General features: G+C 44.1%; 1 protein-coding gene across 6 annotated transcripts in view; it reads right to left on the bottom strand.

Moving 5' to 3' along the window:
* Nucleotides 1-26359, bottom strand: part of RANBP10 (RAN binding protein 10) — an 88009-nt gene that overhangs the window by 10089 nt on the left and 51561 nt on the right. For 4 of the 6 annotated variants that reach the window (XM_030024640.1, XM_041125762.1, XM_041125763.1 and 1 more), the window contains 8 exons: nucleotides 23400-23422; nucleotides 16865-17049; nucleotides 9234-9346; nucleotides 6426-6534; nucleotides 5312-5460; nucleotides 2960-3155; nucleotides 1425-1549; nucleotides 393-538 (listed from right to left, as the gene is read on the bottom strand). In XM_030024640.1, coding sequence (XP_029880500.1) covers nucleotides 393-538; nucleotides 1425-1549; nucleotides 2960-3155; nucleotides 5312-5460; nucleotides 6426-6534; nucleotides 9234-9346; nucleotides 16865-17049; nucleotides 23400-23422 — 1046 coding nt within the window. Of the gene's footprint in view, nucleotides 1-392; nucleotides 1308-1424; nucleotides 1550-2959; nucleotides 3156-5311; nucleotides 5461-6425; nucleotides 6535-9233; nucleotides 9347-16864; nucleotides 17050-23399; nucleotides 23423-26359 lie in introns of those variants that run through there. The other 2 variants (XM_030024641.1, XM_041125761.1) reach the window with 2 other exon arrangements.

Below are 26359 nucleotides of genomic sequence, written 5' to 3'. Positions count from 1 at the left end.
TCCTGCCATCGCCAAGGTGACAGGTGCCTACCTCCTGAAAAGAAATGGCCCTTTTCTTCTTGGCAGCAAGGGACCACACTGGGCCATCAAGACAGTGGATTAAAGAGGGTGCCCCCTCCACCTGACAGGGAAGCCAGCACAGGAAGGCAGGTAGAGTGTCACCTGGAGAGAAGAAGAGCGAAGGCAGGCAGGAGCTGTATGTCTTCTCTCCTGTGCCAAGAACTGGGTCTAGATGCTCTACATTCACTGAGTTTCGACCTCTGATCCCCATGCAGTCCCCCTCTTCCTCACCAGGTGCAGAAGTGGGGGCCACCCAGAGCTCTGCAAGAGAACCCACAACCCCAGTGCTGGCCCAAAGAACTGCTGCGATGCAGCACAAGGCCCAGGCTTACCTGAAGCATCTTTTTGTGCACTGTGTTCTTCCCATATTCTCTGCAAAGCTGCTCGCTCAGCATCTGCAGCTCCCGTCCAAACTGGATCATTCGCTCTGTGGCAGCATGGTTCCCTCCACAGAGCTGCCTCTGGGGGCAGCTGTCTTCTAGAGGAAAGGCAGTGAAGAAGTAACAATCGTCTCTCATTCCCCACCACTGCCCACTCTGTGTCATGCTACCCATAAACTCCTTCCCCTTCTGGAGCAGGTAGCTGCTCCCTGCTCTAAGTTTATCCCAGTGGAAGCTTTTTCTGATCCCTGCACTACAACAGCCAGTAGTGGTTTTTTCATAACACCTGTTAGGTACAGGGAAAACTTGAGCTCAGTTTGTTTAATGCCTACCTAGGACTACCTACAAATCAAGTATTCTGATAAAATCATGGGAGCTTGCAACTCCAGCTGTTACCCTTTCATGTGTATGTTACAGCATACATAACGCGGAAACCCCTGGTCTAACACACCCTGGACTCAGGAAACTTTCAGAGATGCCAACACCACCAACTTCCCAGTATTAGGTGGCCACAACACTCATTATAACTCAGTTTCAGAGGTAGCGTAGCTAATTCATCCTCACCCTCCTGGCTAAATCACCCACAAACAAGACAGTTGTAGCTGACCACACTGTGCTGAGGACACTTTGTGGCTGGGCATCAGCCAGCCTTTCACCGCTCGGTTCAGTTCCTCAGCTGGAAGAAGTGCCAGGACTGCTCTGAGCTGGAATTCATGACCAGTGCTGAACAAACCTTTGATTCCTATTGCTTTCTCTGCTCCACAACATCAGGAGCACTGCTGCAAGACTATGAAAAGCCAGAGCTGGTTTTAGTTCCAGGACAGATTAATTTTCCCCGTGAAATGGGCATCTTGAGAACTTCATTCACTGGGGTGGGGAAAGAAACCCAAAGTACATGTTTTTTCCCCACAATCCAATCACAATTTTAACTCTCCTACCAGCTCTTTCTATTTCCCTTTACCCCTCCTGCCTCTGAGGCCCTACCCATGCTGGATTCATCTGTCTGCAGGATCTCTTCATGTTTGTAGGTGCCATTCATTATCCTGGTGGATGAATTTTCCAGGACTCCGTTGGGGTAATGCTCAGCTTCCATTTCCATCTCGCTGTCACTGAGGCGAAAGGAGGAAAGAAAGGCCAGATGTCTAAATTAGAAAGGGAAGAAATTAAGATGTCACATGCCAAATGATGCCCAGCAATGGCCAGTAAACCAGGAAAGGTGCCAGCTGCACTACAGGGAGCCAGATGGTCTAATTCAGTGTAGTAAAAAACGTTGCAGGCTTCTGAAGGCAACTTATGAAGCAGGTTTCTGTTCTGAAAGTGCCTGTCATAATTACAGGTGCAGAATGCTTATCATTTTCCCTTCAGGAAGCGAAGGCAGCGAACAGCAGCCAGAAAACAGATAACATAGTAGCATACTAAACAGGAGGGAAATCTTGGCTGTGGTAAGCCATCAACCCTTGCAAAAAGTGCAATACAGAACACAAGGGCTCTAAGCTTAAATGTTCAAGACAGCAGTCTGAATGAGACGGCTGAGTAAGTGCTGATTAACTGAAATGATGAGAAAATCTTGCTGGGACTTGCGCTTTACATTTAAAAAAAGAATCATAAATCCAGCACTATCAAATGATTCTGGTAAATTGAGTCTGAACAAGTGTTTTTCACTCAGTTACATGCTGTATGGCTCTCAAAAGGTCATGACAGAGACTACAAACTGTCCTGCAAACTGTGCTCAGCACAGTACTCAAGAGGATGAGTGCCAGTAGCAATTAGCAAGAGATTCTACAAATCACAAGGATATCCTCTGCTCCAGCAGGGCCTCAGACAGCCCTGCAACATCAACCTGGAAAGCAAGCCCAAAGAAAGCTCAGTTCTCACCACAGCTCAATATGCTCCACACTCCAGTAAATGCAGAAGTAACTATACCACTCTCCTGGACCACCTACGGCTTCTTGGAGAAGGGAGGTTTTCTAAAAGTCTGACCTGCTGTCACAAGCATGAAACAAATTCTGAAACAAGCATGAACAAATACTGCTGATTCAGAGGCTCATCTGGAAGGAACTGGGCAACAGGTGGAGGTAGCCCAAGAAAATCACTCAAGAGGGCAATGCACCAACCCCGTAATCACTTGAGCTGCTGTCTCACCCCCTAAAGGGCAGGCAAGCTGCTTAGCAGGAGTAATCGACTGGCTGAGGCAGCAGTAACAAAAACAGGCTCAATGGGAGAGCTTCTATGCAAACTATCATGTTGGGCTCTGACGACATCAGTTTAATGGGACAGCTTGGTATTTGAAACAAGAGCATCATCATAATTCTTTATGAGATGAGCCTCCAAGCCTGAGCCAGAGCAGGGGAACTGGAACAGGCTTGTGACTGCGAGGAATAGTAAGGACCTTGTAGATACGAAGAGTTACATTGTTGTTCAAAAGAGCAGGACAGATGCCCTTCTGGCTCCTCAGAAAGCAGACTGAGCCCTCTCCCAACATCTCAACCTCCTCAGGCAAAAAAAAAAGGAAAAAATACCTGGTTTCTTGGTTACTCGTACTACTGTGCTGCTGAGATTTGGTAGAATCTGTAGAATTGGACTCAGAGTAGTTCACAGATGAGGGGGAGGAGGAGGAGGAAGATGAAGATGATGAACTCAGTGTTGGATATTTACTGTGACTCTGTTTGCTTTTTGTGGACATGACTCCATTGCTACAGGTTGGACTATCTGCTCCTGAAAGTCAAGAAGAAAGGGAAAAATGAGACCAGACTAACAATATCACTCTACTGTGAAGTCAACAATTTAGCAATAGAGCAGGCCCCAAAGTAAGAAAGCAAAATAAGACTGCAGATCTTAAATTATGATTCATCGTTCTTAAATTCAATGGGGTTTAGAGAAAACACAACTGTATATGGAAGGAACCCCACTATTCATCAGCAACCTCTGAGCTTAAGGAAGTTCTAAAAATGGGCTGTTTCTGAGATTGGCAGAAACAGCTCACACAAGTACAGAAATTATTGTTGAAATACGAAGCATGGGTGGTTTGTAAAGAAGTTTACAAACTGTCTCCTCACAAACCCAAATATTTCTCATAAACCCTCTATCCAGGAAAACTATGAAAGCACAGGTGAAAACTGGGCAACAAGGAGAACTCTTTGCAAGCAGAACTTCCCAGGCGTTCCACAACCTATCTTACATTAGGGATATACTTGATTCACACAACATTCAGCAAATAACAACAATCCTCTTAAAAATCACAAGCTAACCTTCCTCATTCAGGAGAACAGACATCACTGAAAGGAGAGTCAGGCTTGAAATCTCATCCGCTCCCCCACAAAAGGTGCCCATCAAGCTGTGGAACTCACTGACACAGGGCACAAACCTTTGGTCAGTACCACAAGTTTTATATGGATTCAAAAATGACTGGCTAAACTTACAGAGGCTATTTAAAACCAAGACAACTGCAAACCATTAGGGGCTCAAATAATATTTTGGAAAAACCTCACTGTGGGCTTGCCTTCTTCATATATTCTTCCCTAGCCAACCAATATTGACCACAGGATCTCAGCTAGATGATGTGACCTGGCATGGCTGTTCCTCCAGATGTGATGGTGATATATCCAAATTCATCAGCTGATCCCACAATTATATTTATAGCTAGGGAATTCACTTATCTTTTTATCACAACAATACAAAGATTCAAACAACAGGCCATTTTGTGCATTTTAATGACAAAGACGCAGTAGACTGTGCACAACAGTTCTGCTTAATCTTTGAAACATGCACTGATGAAATTATCACTATTTTGAAAGCACAAGGTCTGACAGAGAGAACTGTGGAAGGTGATGTCCCATGTATGAAGATAAATACATATGAATGCTGCATTGCGTTGCAGGGGCTTTTTTTATGTAGGCACCTCCCGGTTGAAAACAGGTATTACCAAGAGCTTTTATGGATTAATGGGATCATTCTGACTATCTAGTCAAAGAAACATATCCAGGGTTTCCAGCAACACAATATAGGAAAACAAAGATATTGGCTTGGGAAGGAGAGTGACAGCTTGGAGGCATTCAAGTAATTGTCTTCCTTTCCCTTAAATGTTTGCCTGTCCACAGTTTGTCACATGCAGCAGCACTAATACCAAAACAAAATACACTCGGATGGCTGTGAGCAGCTCAAGGCTCAGTGAAGCAGCTCAGACTGTTTTCAGGGGCTCTACAGGTCATACTCCCAGGCCCACTCCATCTTCAAAGCTGTAGTCAATAATTACCTAGGGAAGATATCTTGGGTGTCCTGCTTTATCTTGTTCTTTCCACTTCAAATCCTAAAGTTTAATTTCCCAAACTGCAAAGAGTTGATGCTCCAGAGATGGGTTTTGCAGGTACAGAACTGCTCACTTTTTACATGTTTAGAGCTTGCAAGGTAAAGTCCATGGGGGAGGGAGAAGCTGTCATGCAAGGCATTCCCGTAACCTTTCGCTCTGTTGGCCAGAACAGTGCATCCTCTGCTTGGTTCTTACCAGAAAGCAATTCTTATGCAGACTCCAAGGTACAGGAAACAGGCTTTGTTTTCCAGACCTCCTCTTACAGCTCGATCAGTGAAACACTGAGTCGCTAGTGGCTGCACTAGAAGGCCACCTTCAAAAGCTTCTTTATTCTGAAAAAAACCTGCTCTGCAGACAATTGTCTGTGGAAAATAACTAACGCAAAGCCAATTCTGTAACAGTATAGAGACACCCATGATAACAGCATGTCCTTTTAGCTGGGTATCAGAAAGGAAAGAAGCATTTCATAGAATAATGCACAGAAAGTAGCAGGTAGTGTAATACACGACCATGTCCACTTTTGACATTTGCTCTTCTCACTAGGAGACACAGAAAACCCACTTACCGGTACTATGAACATGTGAGTTGCTTGATCCATGTCTAGGACTTAAGCTGGGGGACCCGGGGTAACTGTCCTGGGATCTGGGGCTGCGGGCGCTGAAACAACGTACTTCACTGTCTGTCCCATTCACCATCTCCACAAACTGCCGACACCTGATTTCATAGGAGGGAAGAAGGAGAAAAGGGCGCGTGACAGCCAGGATGCTCTGCATTGAGATTTCCTTAGTTACTGAGAGGAGAAGTCCTAGCAACTGCATAGCAGTTATATTTCTTGGCTTTCAAAAAGACATTTCAGACTCCAGGTAATTTTGGATTGTGAAAGCTCTGATAATGCTATGGGAAGAAAGAGTTCAGAAACTGCAACTTTGATGCTAATGAATGTTGAGACAGTCCCAAAAAGCAAGTTTATTTCCATTGTGCTAAGAAGAAACTGTTCCTTTACAGCATGCTTTCATCTCCACCACATATGCAGGTACTCTAAAATTCAATTGTGGGGTTTTTTTCTTCAGGGAGAAGATACTAAATCTGCCAAACATCATAGTTCCCCCACTACTCCATCAACCTAGAAATATTGGTGACCAATGGGAAATAGAGAAGGAATGATAAAAAACGCAATACCCACAGTGACAGTGAGGACAGCTCCTCATTTAGCTTTACTGGGAATTGTCCTTATATGTCTCAGGAGGCTGGGGAGAGCCACTCTGTATAGCTGGGAGAACTGGGACCCAGACAGCCTTTTCCGTACATCTGCCCTTCTAGGAACCCTCACAGTGACTGCCACATGCTCCAGTGTTGCAAGATCTCCACAAGACATGTAAAGGCCATCTGTGAAGGAGTTTCTGGCAGTCAGCAGAGCTAAAATTTCACCCACCTGTGTCTGACCTCATGAGGCAAAGCCATACTGGGTCTAAGCAGCAACAAAAGAACTATGTCTACATTGCTACAAGCACTGTGGAAGAACTGAACCTGTGTCCTCTCCCACCTGCTCCCAAAGGGATCTCAAACAGTTTGAATTCAGACCAAGGTGTGCAGCTGGACTGGGTAGCTGGACAGCCTCTTTCTTCTCTCCTTCACCTACACATTTCAGCATTAGGGAGTATAAAGCTATTCATACTTACTTTAACATGAAGAGCAGGTTGGGGTTATGTTCTAGGAGGCCAGGATAGAGCTGCTGGGTGGCTTCTATAGCCTCTCCCACTCTGCCTGCTAATACTAGCTTCTGTATTCCTGAAAGCAAAAGGAGACCTATTGACACACAGGACTGGCCAACAAGAACAGGCAGAAGAGTTGTCTCACATATGCCACACAGCTCCCCACTAGGGAGGCTAGGGAGAACTGGGGACCACAGTTTCTTTATTATGGATTAGGGTGAGGAAAAGCCTATGAAAATGAGGGAGAATCTGCTAGTAGCTCAGAAACACCAAGAGTGAAAGGATCTGAAGGATGAAGCAGGTGCACTTGGGTGGGGTGCTCTTGACTTCAGTCCTTTAGTCACAGAGCTATGCAGCAATGGAAAAGAAAGCAGGACACAACAACTGGTTGGGAGCAAGGAGGCTGCTGGGGAAATGACCATTTCAGAGGGGAAGCCCCTAGGTCACCCCCACGTTACACCCTCTGGCTGGTTCACACTTGGAAGCGTATGTATGGCTGAGCATCAGATAAGCAGAGTATTCTTAGGGGGTCTGTGGGCTTAAACCACAGCACAGTACTGTTTCCCCAACATCCCTACCTCTAAGTAGAAGTAATTATACCAACAAAACTGGGTTCATGCAAATCCCACCTCAATGTATTCCCAGAGAAGTAACCTGAGCTTGGCCTGCAATGAGGATGTGGCACCTGTAAGCTAGCTCCAAGAATCAACTATTGACTAAGCCAGAAACAGCTCAACAAGCTGTACACTTGTAGGAGGTGCAAAGATACAAGGCAGAAGTCATCTACCATCCTGGGTGTTCATGTCCCACCTATGTTCCTTCAGTGAGTCAGAAGACACAAGTGCAAGACTTAACTTGAGATTCCATCCCTGAACTCTCAAGAGAAGCTGCTGATCTACAGAGGTTCACATTTTATTTTCTAAGTGTACTTAAAACTAAGAACTAAATGTACTTAAAACTAAAAATGCATTGCACTTCCCTCTCTGTTTTTCCAGGACTCCTTACAAACAACAGAGAGAAGGTTTTAGATTGCCTGTGAGGTGCATTGCAAGCAGAGGCTCTAGTAACAACAGGCTGTGACTTTCGCAAGTCATGAGCAGTTGAAAGCCCAGCCTGGTGATCCTCATTAGCAATCCCCAGTAACAACCTGCAATGACTTGTCTTGGCTCCCACTTCTCAGTGTCTGTTTGCTTGTTATCGTAGCTGAAAGCTAAAAACAAAGACGTGGCTCTCACACCAACGTGTGTTGCACTGTCTCCTTCATTTCACTGTTTCTTCTACTTACTTGTGTGTCCGTTTTCATGTCTCGCTGCTTTTGACAGCTCTCTCCTTTGCCTTGTTTGACAACTCTCACAGACGTCGTTGCCTTTTATATTTTCCCCTCTTTTTGTTTTCCCATCTGTGTTTTCCTCACACCTTTTATTTAAGCCGCAACTTCAGAGCTTTATATTCCTTCCCTCCATCTGCCTTGTCACCTGTCCTCAAACAAATGAGACTGCACTGTCTCGCGAGTCTCCCGTAAGGCTTTACCAATTAAACCCACACCAGCAAGAACACTGGCTGGGGTCAGGGTTGCATAATGCATGACCTGGAAAGCACAAAGCCCATCAGCACTAACAGGCAGCAACTACAAGTTATTTTGGGTACTAAGCAGAGTCCCCAAATGAACCTGAATGCTGGCTAAGCGTATGTAATGTATGGAGAGTGAGCTACAAAGGGGCACGATGCTCCTGATATGTAACAGTCACATGAGAAACGGTTCACAAAGGGAAGGGAAATGTACGGAGCGGGTTGTAGCCTGTATTCAACAGCCAGGAGAATGCAGAAAACACACCAATGTTCTGTGACTCTGCAGTCTGAGCCTGTGAATAGAAAAGCTTAAAAAAAAAAAGTACAGCAGGAGAAAGCTGCAAGCCTTATTCTGCAGGAACCAAAAGCACTTACAGCCTTACCAACTGAGAGATGAGCCACTTCGGAGGAAACAGCAGTAACCAAAACAGACACAGAATACAAATTCTTCACCTACTGTGAGCTAAACATGTTGGCTATGAATTTGCAAAACCCTTAGTATGCAAAAAATTTACCAAAAGACAAAATCTGCAAACGAACTGGAAGACTCATTAACTCGGAGCTGTAGTCAAAACAGATTGATGTGTCTGGGTCCTTATGACCAGGCTAATGAAACTGCCCCTGCTGCAACAGACTGCATCGACGAACCCAAATCCAAAGGGATCCTGATACACAGTGACCTCAGTTGACCTGAAGTCCAAGGTAACCATTTTGTTCTCCACCAATTTGGCACTACCTCCAAGAAAGCACCTTCTGCCCTAGATACCACGTTTAGCCTGATGTGTGAAACTGCTGGTCTCAAAGCTGAGGGTCACCTCATCTCTTCCAGGATTCAGCTATTCATTTTCAACAAGACTGAGGAAAATTAACCAAGCTGATCAGAAAACTTAGCATATTCAACACTGCCAGGCATGCAGGTCATTTCTCAGAGCAGACAGGCAAAGGAAAGAATAAGGCAGTTCTTCAGCCAAAGACGGCAGAGGGTAGAGGACACACAGTGGTGATGGGAGAAGTGCTCCCAGCGGTGGTCCCCAAGTTCTACTGACCCACAGGCAGCAACACTAAGTCAGCAGTGTGCTGTGGACAGCTTTGTACTGTTGTGGAATAACTTTTCTACTTCCACAGCACTTCAATCCTCTGCAGAGTCCTGAAGGTAACACATGGCCAGCATGCTACACTTTGGGAATGACTACTCAAGAGACTTACTTTGTCTATTCTTTATTGAGGTCTGTTCTTCCTGGATTGTGGTGTCTGTGACTCTGGCAAAGGCAGTTGCTGTTGAACAGTACCCATGATGAACCAAATACGACGAAACCATACTAGAAAACAAGAAAATACAAACAGATGAAGAGACATTGGTAAAAACAGGGTAATCACACTGGAGGAAAAAAATCCAACACAACAGAAGTTGCAATTTCAGTGACCAAACTCAGCTTGCTTAGGACATAACCAGGGTTCTACTTCTGGGTGCAGACAGTGTAAATTTACAAGATGGGCACCTGGTCCTCAGGAAACAGGACAGCGGCTCTAAATTTACCTTACAGGGTGGGGGGGGGGGTGAGGGGGTAATAATTAAAACTCCTAATGCATACACGGTATTTATTTATTTAATGGCTGCTGTCCAAGGGTCACTTGTAAGAGCTCAGTACTGTGTTACTACCAGTGACATCCTATATAGACATAAAATCTGAACCTCAGAGAGGCTCATGGCTTTAAAGCAGATCTCACAAAAAAGGTTCCGGTCCTGAATTTCTTCCATCGCTTATTTTGCCAGCAATTGTATCTTTGGTAGTTGAATGTCCTTATGAATTCTACACATTCACAGATACTTTTATCTCCTGATTTACAAAGAGTAGACTGTCAGCATTGATTTTACAAACATTAACACATTTTAAAGTTGTATTTTCAAAAAAAGTTGGGGAGGGAGATAGTACCACTGTCAGAAAACAAACACATCAAAACCATCTTTCTGAACAGACCATTTCTAAAGCACTTGTGCCTTCCCAGGATATGGTGGGTAAACGTTAATGCTCACCGGATTTTAACAAAAACTAAAAAGCCAGCACAGGATTTCAAAGCTTCTACTGATGAATTTCAAAATAGGCTTCTCATGATGTAGCTGGCACTGGTCCGATCAAGTCACAGCTCAAAACACACATTCAACTTGGCTACTTTCAGTACAAGAAAGAAGTATTTTATGAGTCAGCAATAATTTTCATTGTAAGCAGGTGTGTAATTTTTAAAACCTGTTTTAAAACCAAGTGCTTCTGACCACTGTTGGTACAAGACATGCCCTTTGCCCTCGACATGGTACAGACAGGCATAATGAAGTGTATCCCTCTCACTGTCAAGCATAGCAGCCAGGTCACCCTTGCTCAGCCAGGCTGAAACACTCAACAGAGCAATCCAGGCTGGCAGGAAGGGAGGGGAAAACCCAACTCTTGCTTCAGTATAATTCAGTAGCCAGAGTCAGAGGCTGCAACGATTTAAATGCTCTACAAAGCTGCAGAAAAACTGAGCTCCTCCCTATGCCACTTCTGCCTGTGGCACCACAGGAAGCGTCCCTGCATGGGTACACAGCACTATTACATGCTGGTCACTATGCCAGGCTAATTTTCAGCAATGACTTATTAGTTCTGTGTCTCAGCTACTTACTACAGCAGTGCTGCACACTCTCAAACATTCAGCAGCATGTTTGCATCCAGGGGTACCTCTCCTGAAGTTCTGGGGGAACATTATTGCACTCCACTGTGATCTGTGTGACATGTTCATGCAGACAACAAAAACTTTTCAGAATCCCAGGTTCTCCAAAGGAATAGCTTTTATTGCTTGGGAGCCACGGTTGAAACTTGTTGAGAGCAGAGGTGCTCAAATCACAGGAGCAGCTATCTCTGTGCTTCATCTAGGGGTGCTTCTCTCACCTAGAGTGGTCATGGTGGTGGTAGAGGCTTGTACTGTCTGTGGCTTTTCTTCTTCAAAACAGAACTCGACTGCATGCTTCTCTGTACAAATTACATAAAATTCTCCTCCTTCTGCATGGTACCACTTCTCAAACAAACATGCCAAGTCCTCCTGCTTTATCAGAAATAAGGACCTACGCCGTTCCTCCTCCCATAATCAACCACACCAGCTGATCTCAAGTCTCAGATGACTCCTACTCAGATCCTTCATGGCAAGAGCTAAAAAGATTAGAGATCCTATAAGACTGTAACAACACACAAAGAAGAATAGTTTCAAGCACTTGAAAACCTTGTCAGATCAGCCTTTCTGGTGACAGCATATCCAGGAGTGCAATGCAGATGAAAAATTCTGCCAGGGCAATTCTTCCTCTGCAATCCAGGGAGGCATTTCCTACAGCAAACCTTCTCCAGTGACAGCCTCTCTAGGACTGCACCTCTCAGGATCTGTCAGGGAGGAGAGTCTTTGAAGGGAAGGAAATGCTTAGCTGCATGGTTAGAGATTAAAGAAGATACTACAAATCCTAACAAAGCCACAGGACAAGAAAACATTGGCCCAAGAGCTTGGAGCTCCAGCCTGAAACAGCTGGACTACTAACATGAGGTACAAGCCCTGACTTAAACCTGCCTACACAGAGGAGGTAGATGGGAAACATGATGCTGATTCTTAAAAAGAAGTCCAAAGGAGATATGAGGAACTCCAGAAAGGTGACACTGACACCACCACTGTGCACATCAGAAGAAACAATTCTGGAGAACATAAGGAACAAACATAGGGATAAACTGGTCCAACTGGAGAAGAATCAACAGCTTTTGTAAAGGGAAGTCATGGCACTCTCATTTGGTGACATTTTTGGAGAGAGTCTGGAAGCAGGCAGAAAAGAGATAACTGTTGCAGTCTACTTGGTTGTCCAAAGATATTTCAGAGGCTTTCAGCAAAGCCTCTCAAAGAAACTGTGTTACCATGTGATAAAAGGAAAGGTCCAACATGGTTAAATATTCAATTAAATAATGGGATGGCAAAAAATGGTCAGTTTTACCAGGAAAAAACACTCTAGTGCTGCAGGAACCTGTGCTATTAACATATTGATAAAACCAAGCTTGACAGACCAGTGCTCTCACCCAATGCAGGTGCTTTTATGTTCAAAGATGCAGGGCGCACACTTTTTTCTGAACAAGTTGGCTTTTGAGCACTAGGAGCTAAGTATTTCCATTTAAATATCAATGAACCTCTTCGTTCTCTTTGGCTGCTAAGAAAGCTTTCCAAAAGCAGATCCTGTCTTTCCATAGCCTGACAAGATGCATTGCAGAGAGTGAAATAACCCCATAAATTCAACAATCCAGTACATCAGAATGAAAACTAACGTTAAAGTCAATGCCAGTTGTTACATCTCCTTCATGCTGGGTCAGACCAAATACCCAGTCAGCCCAGTACTTCTACCTGCCAACTGGCAAAAGCAAATGCCTAGAAAAAAATAAAGGAACAAGGCACACATGAAATGATACTTCTCCCCATAACCCTTCCAGCTTCCAATGATCAGTCAGATACTTCCTGTCCTAGAGGTGGTATCTGTCTACATCATAGCTCCAATAGATTTTTCTTTCTAATAATGTCTCCAGCCAGTTTTTGAATCCATGCTGTTTTCATGGTATCTTATGGCAGAGTGTGTGAAAAAAAACCCTCCTTTATTTTTTCTAAATGTGCCATCTTCTGGTTAACTTCACTTCGAATTGTAGAATCATAGAATTGTTTAGGTTGGAAAAGACCTGTAAGATCATCGAGCCCAACCATTAACCTAGCACTGCCAAGGCCACCACTAAACCATGTCCCTAAGCGCCACATCTACACATCTTCTAAATACCTCCGGGGATGGCGACTCCACCACTTCCCTGTGCAGCCTGTTCCAGTGCTTGACAACCCTTTTGGTGAAGAATTTTTTCCTAATATCCAATCTAAACCTCCTTGGCACAACCTGAGGCTATTTCCTCTTGTCCTATTGCTTGTTACTTGGGAGAAGAGACCAACCCCCACCTCACTACAACCTCCTTTCAGGTAGTTGTAGAGAGCGATAAGGTCTCCCCAGAGCCTCCTTTTCTCCAGGCTAAACAATCCCAGTTCCCTCAGCCGCTCCTCGTAAGACTTGTGCTCCAGGCCCCTCACCAACTTGGTTGCCCTTCTCTGGACACGCTCCAGCACCTCAATGTCTTTCCTGTAGTGAGGGGCCCAAAACTGAACACAGTATTGGAGGGGCAGCCTCACCAGTGCCAAGTACAGGGGGATGATCCCTGTCCTAGTCCTGCTGGCCACACTATTTCTGATACAAGCCAGGATGCCATTGGCCTTCTTGGCTACATGGACACACTGCCAGCTCATATTCAGCCAGCTGTCAGCCAACACCCCCAGGTCCTTTTTCTCTGGGCAGCTTTCCAGCCGCTCTTCCCCAAGCCCGCAGCGTTTCATGGGGTTGTTGTGATCCAAGTGCAGGACCCAGCACTTGGCCTTGTTGAACATCATACAATTGGCCTCAGCCCATCGATCCAGCCTGTCCAGATCCCTCTGGAGAGCCTTCCTACCCTTGAGCAGATCAACCCTCCCTCCCAACTTGGTGTCATCCACAAACTTACTGAGGGTGCACTCGATCCCCTCGTCCAGACTATTGATAAAGATATCACACAGAACTGGCCCCAATACTGAGCCCCGGGGAACACCACTTGTGACTGACTGCCAACTGGATTTAACTCAATTCACCACCACTGTCCTAGTTTCAGCTGGGATAGAATTAACTGTCTTCCTAGTAGCTGGTACAGTGCTATGTTTTGAGTTCAGTATGTGAAGAATGTTGATAACACTGATGTTTTCAGTTGTTGCTAAGTAGTGTTTAGACTAATGTCAAGGATTTTTCAGCTTCTCATGTCCAGCCAGCGAGAAAGCTGGAGGGGCACAAGAAGTTGGTACAGGACACAGCCAGGACACCTGACCCAAACTGGCCAACGGGGTATTCCATATCATGGCACGTCCCATCTAGTATAGGAACTGGGAAGAGGGGGCGGGGAATCGCCACTGGGGAACTAGCGGGGTGCCGGTCGGCGGGTGGTGAGCAATTGCACTGCGCATCATTTGTACATTCCAATCCTTTCATTATTGCTGTTGTCATTTTATTAGTGTTATCATTATCATTATTAGTTTCTTCTTTTCTGTTCTATTAAACTGTTCTTATCTCAACCTGTGGGTTTTGCTTCTTTTTCCCCGATTTTCTCCCCCATCCCACTGGGTGGGGGAGGAGTGAGTGAGCGGCTGCGTGGTGCTTAGTTGCTGGCTGGGGTTAAACCACGACAACCACTCTTTGGGCTTGGCCATCCAGACAGTTTTTTACCCAACAAAGAGTACACCCATCCAAGCCATGAGCAGCCAGTTGTTCCAGGAGAATGCTGTGGGAAACGGTGTGAAAGGCTTTACTGAAGTCTAGGTAGACAATATCCACAGCCTCTCCCTCATCCACAAAGCAGGTCACCTTGTCATAGAAGGTCCTTGATGCCCTTTAATTCTTGCAGTACAATTGTTCCTTCATTACCTTCTCAAGACTATTCAAGATTTTTTTTTCACACTTCTGCCTTACCCCTCACAACCATATTCTTCAGTGCTGTGGGTCTGTGTATTTGTTCCCTGCTTTATACCCACCCCATACCTTTGCACATCCTGCCTTGTTTTTTTCCAATGCTTTTCTCACTTCTACTACATACTTTTGGAAAGAAAGAACTGAAACTTCACATGGTATTCACATTAAGGGTACATCACATATTCACGCAGTGACAGAATTATTTCTGTCCTCTGTTTTTCATCTAACAAATCCTAGCTTTTTTTTTTTTCCTGCTTGCTACCAAAAAAATGAGCTGACATTTCTGTGCAATGATTCACCATAACCCAAAGATCTCATTCCTTCCTGGAGGATCCCTTCTTCCCAGCCATTTCTGAACACCCTCAACACTACAGGCACTACCAGCACGCATCCAAGTCTCTCTACAGTCTCCTCCTCCCAAAGTGACAATCCCTTACCCACTCATTCCCTCTCGTCTCCCTTTTAAACAACTCATAATGCACATTGGATGTGTCCTCAGTCTCTGGCTGCATAGTCCCCCCTTAGTTTGCAGCAAGGGAACTTCTCAAAAGCCTTCTGGACTTCCAAGACAAAGACAGCAGCCCAAGAACCATATCCACGTGTCTGCTGGCTCCTCTTTGCAAAACCCATGTCCTATTTCTCCATGTGCCCAATGTATCTACCCTTCAGTAGTTCTTCTATGGATTTGTCCAAGCCAGACATTAAGGTTCTCTCCACCCACCGCTGCCTGACTCTCTTCTGAAACCCTTCATGAAACATGGCACCATACATACCATCCTCCCTTTCTCTTGACCCAAGGCAGTTCAGACAGAAACTTTGTTCCACAGCCACAAGCTCACCTGTTTTCTCCTTGAGTCCCATTCGGACTCTGTATAAATATCTGATCCCAGAGACTTTCTCCACTTCCCCTCACCTATTTCTTCCACTGCTCCTTTGACAGACACTTCAATCCCAGACACAGCCTCTGCCAAGTCCCTCGCAAAGATGCATCCCAGCATGGCAGTTTACCTGATTTCTGGACACACAGGCAAAGAATTCAATTGGATACGGTCTTGTCTTCCCCAAGGTCTCTTTTTATACTGCTATCCTCTACAGGCCCTACAAACTCCCTGGCAGGCCCCCTTGTCCTTATTTTCTTGAAAAAAGATATTACTATTATTTTCAATAGCTTCCGCTAGTTGCTTTTCAAAGGCTTTGCTGGTTGCCCTGAATTATCTGCGAATAAGTAAATACGAGACTAGCAGAAAACAAGAACCATCACATGGATGTGATCATCACTGCATCAAAGTCATCTAGATGATAGTGACCAGTGTCAGGTATTTAGGGAAAGAATGTAATAAAAAGGCAAAACACAGAGCTATCTGTCACCAGAGATATAAGCAATCAGAGATAGAAACAACAGCCACAGACTCGAGGGTTTAAAATATAACTATGGAATTGGCCTCCATGAACTACTGTGAATATTTAAATGTGTAGCTTTTAAAATCCACTTGTACTTAAACCACCACAACTTCTTGCAGCAGCAAGTCCCACAGTTTCATACACTTAGTGAAAAAAAAATTGTTTTGTTTTTAACCCAGAAGGTGCTTTTTCTCTAATTCTTGTGTTTTGAGAAACAGTGAATAATCACTTTCTAGTCATGCTCTTCATTGTGTAAATGACTGACAGACAACTACAGTCCACCTCCCTCAATTACCTGTTTCCAAGCTGTCGAGCCTTAGTCAAGTCTGTCTTTCTTCAGGCAGAAGATACTCCTGACCTCTGACAACTCTTGTCAATTGTTCTCATCAAGTTCCACTCAATCCTTTTTGCAATGGGAAATGCATTCAATATTCATAAATTTATGAAGTGCCATAATCGTGTTTTCAGCTAGGTTGGGTTTGGAAGCCTTTGGTTTATGCTAATTTTTGCTCTTTCACTTCTGAATTCAGCTGACTTACATACTGGCTTTTCTCCTATGTTAGAGTTTTTATGGTGTTCTCTCCACTCCCCTTCCCCCAGTGCATCACCTCAAAGTGTATGTTCTTCCATTCCTACAAGCTTTCATGCAGTCTTTGGCTGAAAACTTCTCCCATATCTTTTACATTTGAAACAGCAGCAATCTACACAGGAAAGACTATTAAACAACAAAACAGAGGGTAAAACAATTTGAGCAAAATGCACTGACCGGCAATTTTTGCCATAAGAAAGCATAAATTAGCATTAAAAAGGTATTTAAAGCCTAACAGAACGGAAGAAGCTGAACACCAGAACAGTGACTTACTTCTGCAGCATGGCTTGCCACTCGCCTAGTCTGTCTCCTATGGGAAACCGCTTAATGGTGCTCTGAATCTTCGCTCGCCACTCCCTCATGTAGTCCTCAATGTCGAACACAAATGGCTGCTGCCCAAAGTTGGCATCGACTATCTCTCCTGGAGTCTGGAGACCCACTGTAGGGTAGAGATTGGACTGGGAAGGAAGAAAAAGAAACCTGTATTAAACCCAGCTTTCTCTTTCTGATTCCAGTTACATGGTTTGGTAAGACAAAAGAGCTGCTCTTTAAATTGAAAAATGTAATGGAATAGGAAGGGGCAACAGTCCTTTAGGTACATCTCAAGGAACCCCATGACTTATTGTGCAGTTATTAAAAGTTTTTGCATAAAACTGTAACAATGGGTTCAATCCCCCAGCAGTCTGTGATCGATGCCATGACTGCTGTCTATGGTGTGTCCACTTTCTGCCTTAGTTTTCTGCAATTTCTACCAAAGTTCAAGAGCCAACAAATAACAGTAATGAAAAAATGAAAGGGGCATCATCTCAATCAACAGATCTATGTATTCTCCACTGTTTCAACTGAACTCTCTTATTCCTTGGAAGCTGCTGTATGAATATTTTACATCTCTGATGAAAAGGGAACGGATGGTAGTGGAGCTCTGAAGTTAGGTCGTTGATTATCCCAAGACAGCAAGCCATCCACACAAGAAATTCCACTACTGATAGACTAATTTCATTTTAAGAACAAGCATATAGATCCAAATGGAAGCTTTGACCCTCCACCAGAACATGGGGAAAAGAAAAAGGTTACCACCATGAAAATACCTCTAAAATTCAGCCAATAAATTCAGCGTCGAAAGATGATCTAATTGAAAATAGGTGGTCAAAGTCTATCTAGAAGTTCTCTGAATTCAGGCTATTTTAAGAATAAGCTTATGGATATGAATTGAATCCTTGAGCCCACTCAAATGTGGGGAAAAAAGAAATGGCATCAGAAAAGGTACAGGGGTGCCGGGTCCTCATCACTCTGGATCATATTTTTTAAGAGCACGTTCCATTCACTGTCATGTTACTTTTCTGCAGCACAAATTACTATTCTGTTTGCAACACAAACTTTACTAATCCTTTGCTTCAGAGCATCTGCTGATAGCCTGCAGGGTTTAGGAAGAAATCTCTCTCATGCCACTCACGAACTGTTTGGTGTTAGCTTTTTCACTTTGTTCTAACACACTGGAGACTGACAGAGACAGAAATCAGACACTGGGCAAGGCATACGGATGCATATAGTGAAATTGAAGTCTTGAAGGTGCCTGGTTGCGGTGCCTTGCTCATGGCTGAACCCTTGTCAGATGTTAGAAAGCTAGGATGATTCTCTCCTCCTCTATAGCAAGGGGCATGGGCTTTCCTACAATTATCTGGAAAATCTATTCAACTAATTCTTCACTCTTGCAGAGACCTGAGACATTGGCAATGTCATTGATCTCCCCTTGAGACCTAATGTACTTGTGGATTTTACTTTTTACTAAAAGTATTAAGACTGTTACGAGGCAGAACTCAGCAGAATCCTAATCACGTTGGCAAAAATGGAGCCAGCATGTCGTGGGAAGTGATTACTTCTCTCTGCTTTCACTGGCATGGCTACATCTGCAGTACTGTACTTGGTTGTCCGCCTCCACATCCCCAGGACAAGAAAGACATTCATAAACGGGGTCCATCAGAGTTCTGCTAAGATGGTCAGAGGGCTGGAGTGCATGGCATACAAGCAGAGGCTGAGAGAATTAGCTTGGAGAAGAGAAGGCAAAAGGGAAAATCTAACTGTGAGTCTTCCACTCTTAAAAGGGAGGTGATAAAAAAAGATGGAGACAGATTCTTCTCAAGGGTGTTCAGTGAAAGGACAATAGGCACAAGCTGCAGCCAGGGAAATTTTGATGGGACATAAGGAAGAAATTCTTCCTTGTGAAGATGATTAAGGACTGGAACAGGTTCACAGAGAGACTGCAGTATCTCTGTCCTCAGAGATTTTCAAAACTCAACTGGATAAGGTTCTGACCAACCTGCTCTACCTTTGAAATTATCAAATCTCGAAAAAACAAAGGAAAAAAATGAATCTATAAAATACAGGCTGGAAACTGAAATCAGAAATCAGGATGACTGCATCATTGCTGACTCAGCACACCTCCTCCTTTCCTATTCTCACACCAAGGAAGTCACTGGGTTAGAGAGGTGTGCAAAGAAAATACAGCATGATACAGGAAGAGCTACCAGAAGAAAACACCATATTTAAAGTCAGTCTCTCCTTTCTTTCAAACCTAGCTGACAAGGAGATACCTCTAAGGAGGGATCAGATCTTTCCCACAGTTCATACTTTAGACTTTTTTATTAACTTAGCTTTTTTTTTTTAGTTTTATGAACCCAAGGACTTCCAAAGCCAGGAATCAGACACCCCAAATACTTGAAAGTTAGAAGTAAAAAACCCCAAGTTACAACATATCACATATTTTTCAGCCACTTCTGGGTACGTTCATCTCTGAGGGGAAGCTGCCTACCCCCAACTTCTCTCAAATCATCTCTGAGTTAAAATTCCATTTTTCACACGTGGGATGTGCCCTCTCTGTTTAGCAACTGTTAGGAACTACATGTATCTCCACCACCCTGCCAGATGCAGGGAGACATCATCCCAGAGCCCACTGACCAGGCAGATGCTTCTCCTGCCAAGTTCTTCAGGCACACCTTTCCCGTGACAATTGAACCACCTCTTGCCTCTGATGTTGGTGGCCAGTTGCTCACAACCCCCTAGCTCATCTTGACTTGTTTTTTAACCCCCTTGTGCCTTTGCACCCCTGCAATCCCACCCTGGGCTCTTCCACATTCTGCTTTTTTACATTTCCTATTGTTTCAGCAAACCGCCAGGCAGGATAAACCTGATATGGGCTTGTGTAAATAAGAGAGTTAGGTCTAAGTATTGACTTAAATTGGTAAAAAAGGGGGAACCTCCCTCTGTGGGACAGTCACTTCTATTTGCAAGCAGTTATTTTTATATTAACTTCAGTCTGTGCTAAGCCAAAATGCAATTTTTTCCCTCACTGTATTTTCGTACAAATGCAAACACACTTTAGAAGGAACTGAAACAAACTAAAGCAAATGTGCTTCACCGTGTGTGAGACTTACCACAACAAAATGTGGTTTTCAACTGAAAATATCCATTTGAACTTCCTAATATTGTGCAAATTATTGTGTTCATCATTTGCTCCTGAAAGGGGAATTTGCAATAAGCACTTCAAGGAACAATTTCTAGACTGGTAACGTTTTGAAGGGTCAAATTAATTCATTGTCTAATCTCACTGACCTGCCAACCCTAAAAGTTATTTAAGCTTGAAAGGTGTAAAAGTAATGGGGCTTACTGGCCAAGCTTCTCACTGATGTGTGCTACCAGTCAGCTTCAACATCACATGGGCTGTAATGCAAGAAAAGCTTTCAACCTACAGCCTCTCCCTGGGGGATTTCAGTAATGAGGTATGGAACAAAGCCAGAGCCAAAAAATGCATGTCAAGCTGCCCAAACCAGAGAACCTCAAGGGTCACTCAGGTAAGACTGCTGTTTCCATTTCCGTTTGCACAGTTAAATTTTTAGACTGCAGCTTTAGCAGGTGAAGAACACAGATTACATTCTATGTCTTTCATATGATGGATGTTTTCTCTTCTTTACCTTATGATGAATGGATATAGTGTTCAAGCCTGGATCACAATGCTGTAATAAATTAAAAATACCACTTGCAAGTTATATCAACTTAAAATTCCCTACTACCTCAAGACTTCTACAATCTCTGATGATAGTCATTATATTTAAACCAAAAGTCTATCTTGGGTTTGGCATCCCCTTCTTCAGGAAAGGGCAGTAACCTCAAATGTTTGAAAGAACAACCAAGAAGCCATGGACCAAGGGAGCAAAGAGGGCCAGAAGAGGACATGGAATACATAAGTGTCTGCAAGGGTGAGGGAAGAAGGCAGTAATTAAGGGAAGGATATTGGAAAAGGAGGATGGGAGTGATGGAAGTTGGGTGCAGGCATCTTCAGGATGAAGCTGCAACAGAGCAGCTGAGCCATTTAGCACATGGAGAGAAAGGTCCAAAATCCACATGGAGGCAGAAGTCTCCTGTCGTCGCTCAGATCCACAGTTAGGGGGTGAAATGACCCAGGCAAGCTTCTCTCGCCCTCTTTTTTAAAGAGAAATTATCTCATGGAGGATAATTCTCATAGTAGGAGGCCTATAGGGCATCCACTGTTCTCCTTCCTGGTCCAGAAAAATAGTGTTACGGATTAGTTGCTGCTGTAAAAGCCAGGAGATTTCCAAGGAAAACAGCTCAGCAAACTGGCTGGTAAAAGGCACAGAGATACCATTTAACTATTGGAGACTCTGTCACAAAGCATTTGAATACCTGATCGCAAAAACCCACCTGACCAGGTCTTCTTCCAGTTTAACACTAAAATGACATCTCCTCTGCACAGGACACACAAAACAAGCATGAGATCCTGCAAGGATGATCTGGTGAGATCAAGGAACAGCAGGATGGGATGCCCTAGGCTCAGGAGGGCTTTGAATTCAATCTCAACTGCACTGCAGGACCTCACTGCTGCACAAGCCCTTCTGTCTCGTCTGCTTCCCCAACCGTTCATCCTCTATTTGTAACAGAGACTGAACACCAGGGTGAACAGCCTACAAGTTCACATTAAATGTATATACACCAGCATATTGTGCACTCCTGGATCAAAAGGATGCAAGTTAAGCTAAGCAGGACAGGTGACTTCAGCCTGCCAAATCTGTGCTGATGACAACACTTTAGCTGTAAATGACAAAACAACAACGGTATGTGTGTTGGATAGCTATTCCTGATTGATAAGAGCCTAAATAGTAATCATCTATCTACCCCAACATGAAGACTACTCTAATGTCAGAAAGAGAAGCAGTCTAGCCAAATGAGAAGACAAAGCGGTGAAAAAATTAGAAGGAATATGGTAAAACTGTGACTCCTAATGTAATCTATATCCAGAGGGAAAATAAAGAGCACCTAAAACTAAGGGGTATATCATAGAAGCGTCTTGCCGCTATGGATGCAAGGTTGTCACAAAACCTCACTCCAGAAGGTTAATATTCATGGACAGGTAAAATATTCTTTTACTTTCATAAACTGTACTTGGACCAAGTGAATAAAGTACTGAAACAACCCACATAAAGAGGGTTTCTGGTTTAGAATACACTGCAACGTTACCAAGTTCAAAGAGCCTAGGAACCCAAAAAAAAGCTGTTGACAGCTGATGTGAAAAGGCAAATTAAATAACTGGAATATCCTTCAGACAGACACTGGCTGGGATATGGGAGAGATCTGTAAAGCCATAAATCCCATTGGGAAGCAGACCAATCTCAAATTGGGAAGGTGAACAGGGAGTGCTAGTCATTATTTCTCACAACACAAAAATTAGAGGAAAAAAATAATTTTTTTTGGCAGGAGGTGCAAAACAAAGAAAAGGAAGCCTTCTTCCACACAATGTGGAAGTCGGTCAAGAAAACGGATCACTTTGGAGGCCCAAACAAGCTACAGAAAATAAGAAATTCCTCAGAGGAAATTAATTTGGGGTTATTAAGTACAAAGACAGGAGTGCAACCTCAGGGACAAGAAGCTCTATGTATGAGAGAAATGGATGCAGTGGATGTATTGGTGTACGCCTGACCTGGTTTCATCTTCTTTTCCTAAACACCTGCTCCTTGTCCAGGAACACTTGGGTCTGAAAAAGAGCAACCATTTTTTTGTTCATGACCCATGGTGAAAGTCATGCTTTTGTAAGACCCAGCTAGATGTTATTGCCTGGTGTAACTCAGCTGGTGCCACTGCACTCAAGAGTAACTCAGTATCAGGGCTGGTGAATCAGAAGAGTAACTATCAACCCCAAATGGATGCCAAATACGTTCCTCCAGTAATTCCATGAGCTGGTTACTTATCATGGGCGGAGGCTTGTCAAAAACCCGTGCAATGAGGACACACACTACAGCCAGCTAAGCCTGACCTTCATTCTCAGAAATACCCTTCCCTAAACACACTGTGGTAAAGGAACAACTTCACCATGGCTGCAAAACTTGAACGTGAGAGGAAGAAGCTGAGAATAATACTAACATTAGGCATTTTTGGGCTCTCTGATGATGGGACATGAGAGGCTACTCAATGACTTTGCACATATACTCCCCACAGTCAAAGCTGCATTTGGAAGACAGTGACCTGTAATGAAGTTTGAATCCTTGCTTTAATTCCAGGAGAAGGAGCAACAAATTCTTAGAGGTGATGAGGGATGAGAGGAGGCATGTGAGTAGCCCATGAACCCAGCCACAGGATTATGAAGTTTCAGAAAAAGGAGCATTCACACCATTCAGTAATGTGCATTACCATTTTTTTTTAACAGGGCATCAAACAGGAAAAAAAAAAATCACACCCCACACTCTTCCCCCTCCCTTCTGTTTGCACCCTTAGTTAAAATACTGAAAATAGGTGTACTTACAGGGAGGTCTGTAAAGGCTATACCTGTGGGGGGAAAAATATTAGAATTAAAAAGACAAAGGATTTTTTTCCCTGCGTGACTACATCCTTAACATGCTACAAAACGTTACTGCATTTCAATAAATCCCAGCTCTGACCCTGCATTTCACCACCTGTCGTATTCAGAAGTATCCTCCCTCCCCAGTCCCCTCCTCTGCAAGGTTTTGCATCTGGAGAAAGGTTCAGCGAAAAGCCTAAATGTTTCAGACATCTCTCCCAAAAAATTGATTTTCTAAAAAGCAGCTCCTCTTTTCTTTGCTTCTCCCTCTGTTACTATGGAGTTAGTTTTCAAGACTCACTTTGGCTTTAGAAACAGAGTTTTACTATAATGTTGCTTCAGTTTAGGCTATAACGAGTTCTTCTTACCAGCCAGAGAGACAGGAATGAACATTCAACACTTTGCATTACAGATGGGGAACAGCCTTGCAACCAGACCAAGCTGCAGCCAGGAGCACCTGAGAAATACTGTGCAAAGAACAGCTTCATCCTCAACTATGCTGCTACAGTTCCAAATACAAGAGATGGAAAAGAAGTGTATGGTTTCCCTTTTTATCTACATTTGGCATGCCAGAAAAGAGATATTTAAGCAGAGGCAGCCACTGCCTAGGATGACTAACAGAGTTGTGGCCAGACACAACGCTTAGCTACAGAGTCAGGCTACCCCCAGGCACAGCTCTGCAATGCTCTGCATCTGATTTAGATGCAAGCTACCACTCAGAAGGAGGGTGCCTCTCCTCCCTTGCCCGTGGTGTGTGTGCCTCCATCTGCCATGGGTGAGATCCAGCAGCGAGGCAGGAGCACGGTGAGATGGATTGGCCAGCTACAGCAGCTCTAACCCATGGGTGTTGGGTCACCCTCACCAACACCAGAGGGGAAACTGCTGCCATACCCTATTCACCTTATCAGGCTGATCTTAATTCATGCTTTAAGCTAACATTTCAGGAGTCAATCTGGAAGCTGCGGTCTTGCCCCATGCGTGCTCCCAGCAATGCTTTCTGTCCCCAGCCAGAGGAAGGCTGGTACCCACACCAGTATGTCCAGTTCTTCCACACATCCCACCTCTCAGCCGCACAGCAGTCCCTTCTGCGTGGCAGTGAAACAGCTGCACAGAAGCAAGAGCACATCATTCTCCGTTTTTAATGTTAGGACTATTTTAATCAAAAGCTGCAATGTAATGTTACCAGATCAGCCTGAAATGGTAATTTGAACCAATTTTAGGAGTCAACATAGGAAACAAATAATTACTATTTGAAACAGCACAGACACAAAATCAAATGCTTGGAAAAAATCCTGAATATTTTACTAAATAAATAGCCAGTAAGGTTTAATGAACAGCCTGGCAGATAGTCAGTAGGTTTAATTAGCATCATGGCAGTTTGCTCCTTGTCCGTTGAGTACCCTTTCTACAACCCAACCAAAAATTGTGTACACAAGCAGCACTGAATACCTGGCTGAGAAAAATGTTCAGTAAGCATTTCTCTCACCCCAGCACTTTGCCCAAATATTGTTCCTCACTCAAACCTGTTTTCACTTTGCACTTGTTTTGCTCAGCTGGATAAAAGCTTGTTTCTACCCTTACACCGCAATGAGGCCAACCTCCTTCAGTCTGCAGCCCGGTGGAGTCCTCCTCTGCCACCCAGGATCACTCAGAGCCAAAGGTGGCCCGGCTTTCCCATGACAACTCATGTAGCTGTACGTCTGGGAGCTACATCCAGCACATGGACAAGCATACAATTTTTGAGTGGACTACAAGGTGGGTGGAAAATTGGCTGGCCTGTCAGGACTGAAGGGTTGTGATCAGCAGCTCAAAGTCCAAGTGTTGTTGCTCAGGGATCGATAGTAGGGCCAATACAGTTTAATGTCTTTACTAATGACCTGGACAATGGGACGGCATGCACTCTCAGCAGGCTCACAGATGTCACCAAACAGGAGAGTGGACAATACACTGAAGGGCATACTGCTATTCAGAAAGACCTCAACAGGCTGGAGAAATGATCCAGCACAAACCTCACAAAGCTGAACAAAAGCAACTGAAGAGCCCTTCCACCAGGTTGTAATATTCCCAGAAAACAGGACAGGCTGGGGCTGAATGGAGAGAAAGCAGATCTACAGAAAAGGATGCAGGGGGTCCTGCTGGGCAACAAGTAGAGCAGGAGTCAGCCGTGAAGCAGGTCAACCACATCCTGGCCTGTATTAGTAAGAGTGTAGCTCGAGCTGTATTAGCAAGCTGGGCTGTATTGCTAAGACTGTAGGTTAAAGGAAGGGATTGCTCCCTTCTCTTCAACACTTTTAAGTCTAAACTTGGAGTATGATGTTCACTTTTGGGCTCTCCAATACAAGACAGACAGCAAAACTGAAGTGAGTCCAGCAGAGGCCAACAAGATGAAGAGAGGCTACAAGAAATTGGGTTGCTCAGTCTTACTCAGGGGTTGTTCAGACACTTATTGCTGCCTACAGCTACCTAATGGGAGGGTACTGAAAAGACAGAGCCACACTTTTCCTAGAGATGCATGGTGACTGGAGACAGGAGGCAAGAGACAAGTTGCAACATGGGAAATTCTGATTAGATAATAGGGGGAGAAAATTCAGTATGAATGTGGTCAAACACTGAATCAGGGGACCAGAAAAGCTCCCTGGGGGATCTTCATTCTTGGAGACAGTAAAAACTTGATGAGTTTCTGAGTAATGTGATCTAGTTGGTCCTGCTTTCAGCAGGGCATTGGATGCATGACCTCCAGAGATCCCTTCCAATGAAAATTACTCTACGATTCTATAAATAAACTTATTACATTGCCCTTAAATTAAGGCATTTGTATGTTTTGCACCCTCTGTTACGTTACTAAGACCAGTGAAATGCTTTATGCATACAGAACTAAGTCTGTTGCACAAAATATGTCTGCTTAGAGACTTCATTCTGAATTG

The sequence above is a fragment of the Aquila chrysaetos genome, chromosome 9, assembly GCF_900496995.4.
Source record: "Aquila chrysaetos chrysaetos chromosome 9, bAquChr1.4, whole genome shotgun sequence".
Classification (NCBI taxonomy): domain Eukaryota; kingdom Metazoa; phylum Chordata; class Aves; order Accipitriformes; family Accipitridae; genus Aquila; species Aquila chrysaetos.
The sequence above is the reverse complement of the archived record's forward strand: the minus strand, read 5'-3'. Positions and strand labels throughout refer to the sequence as shown.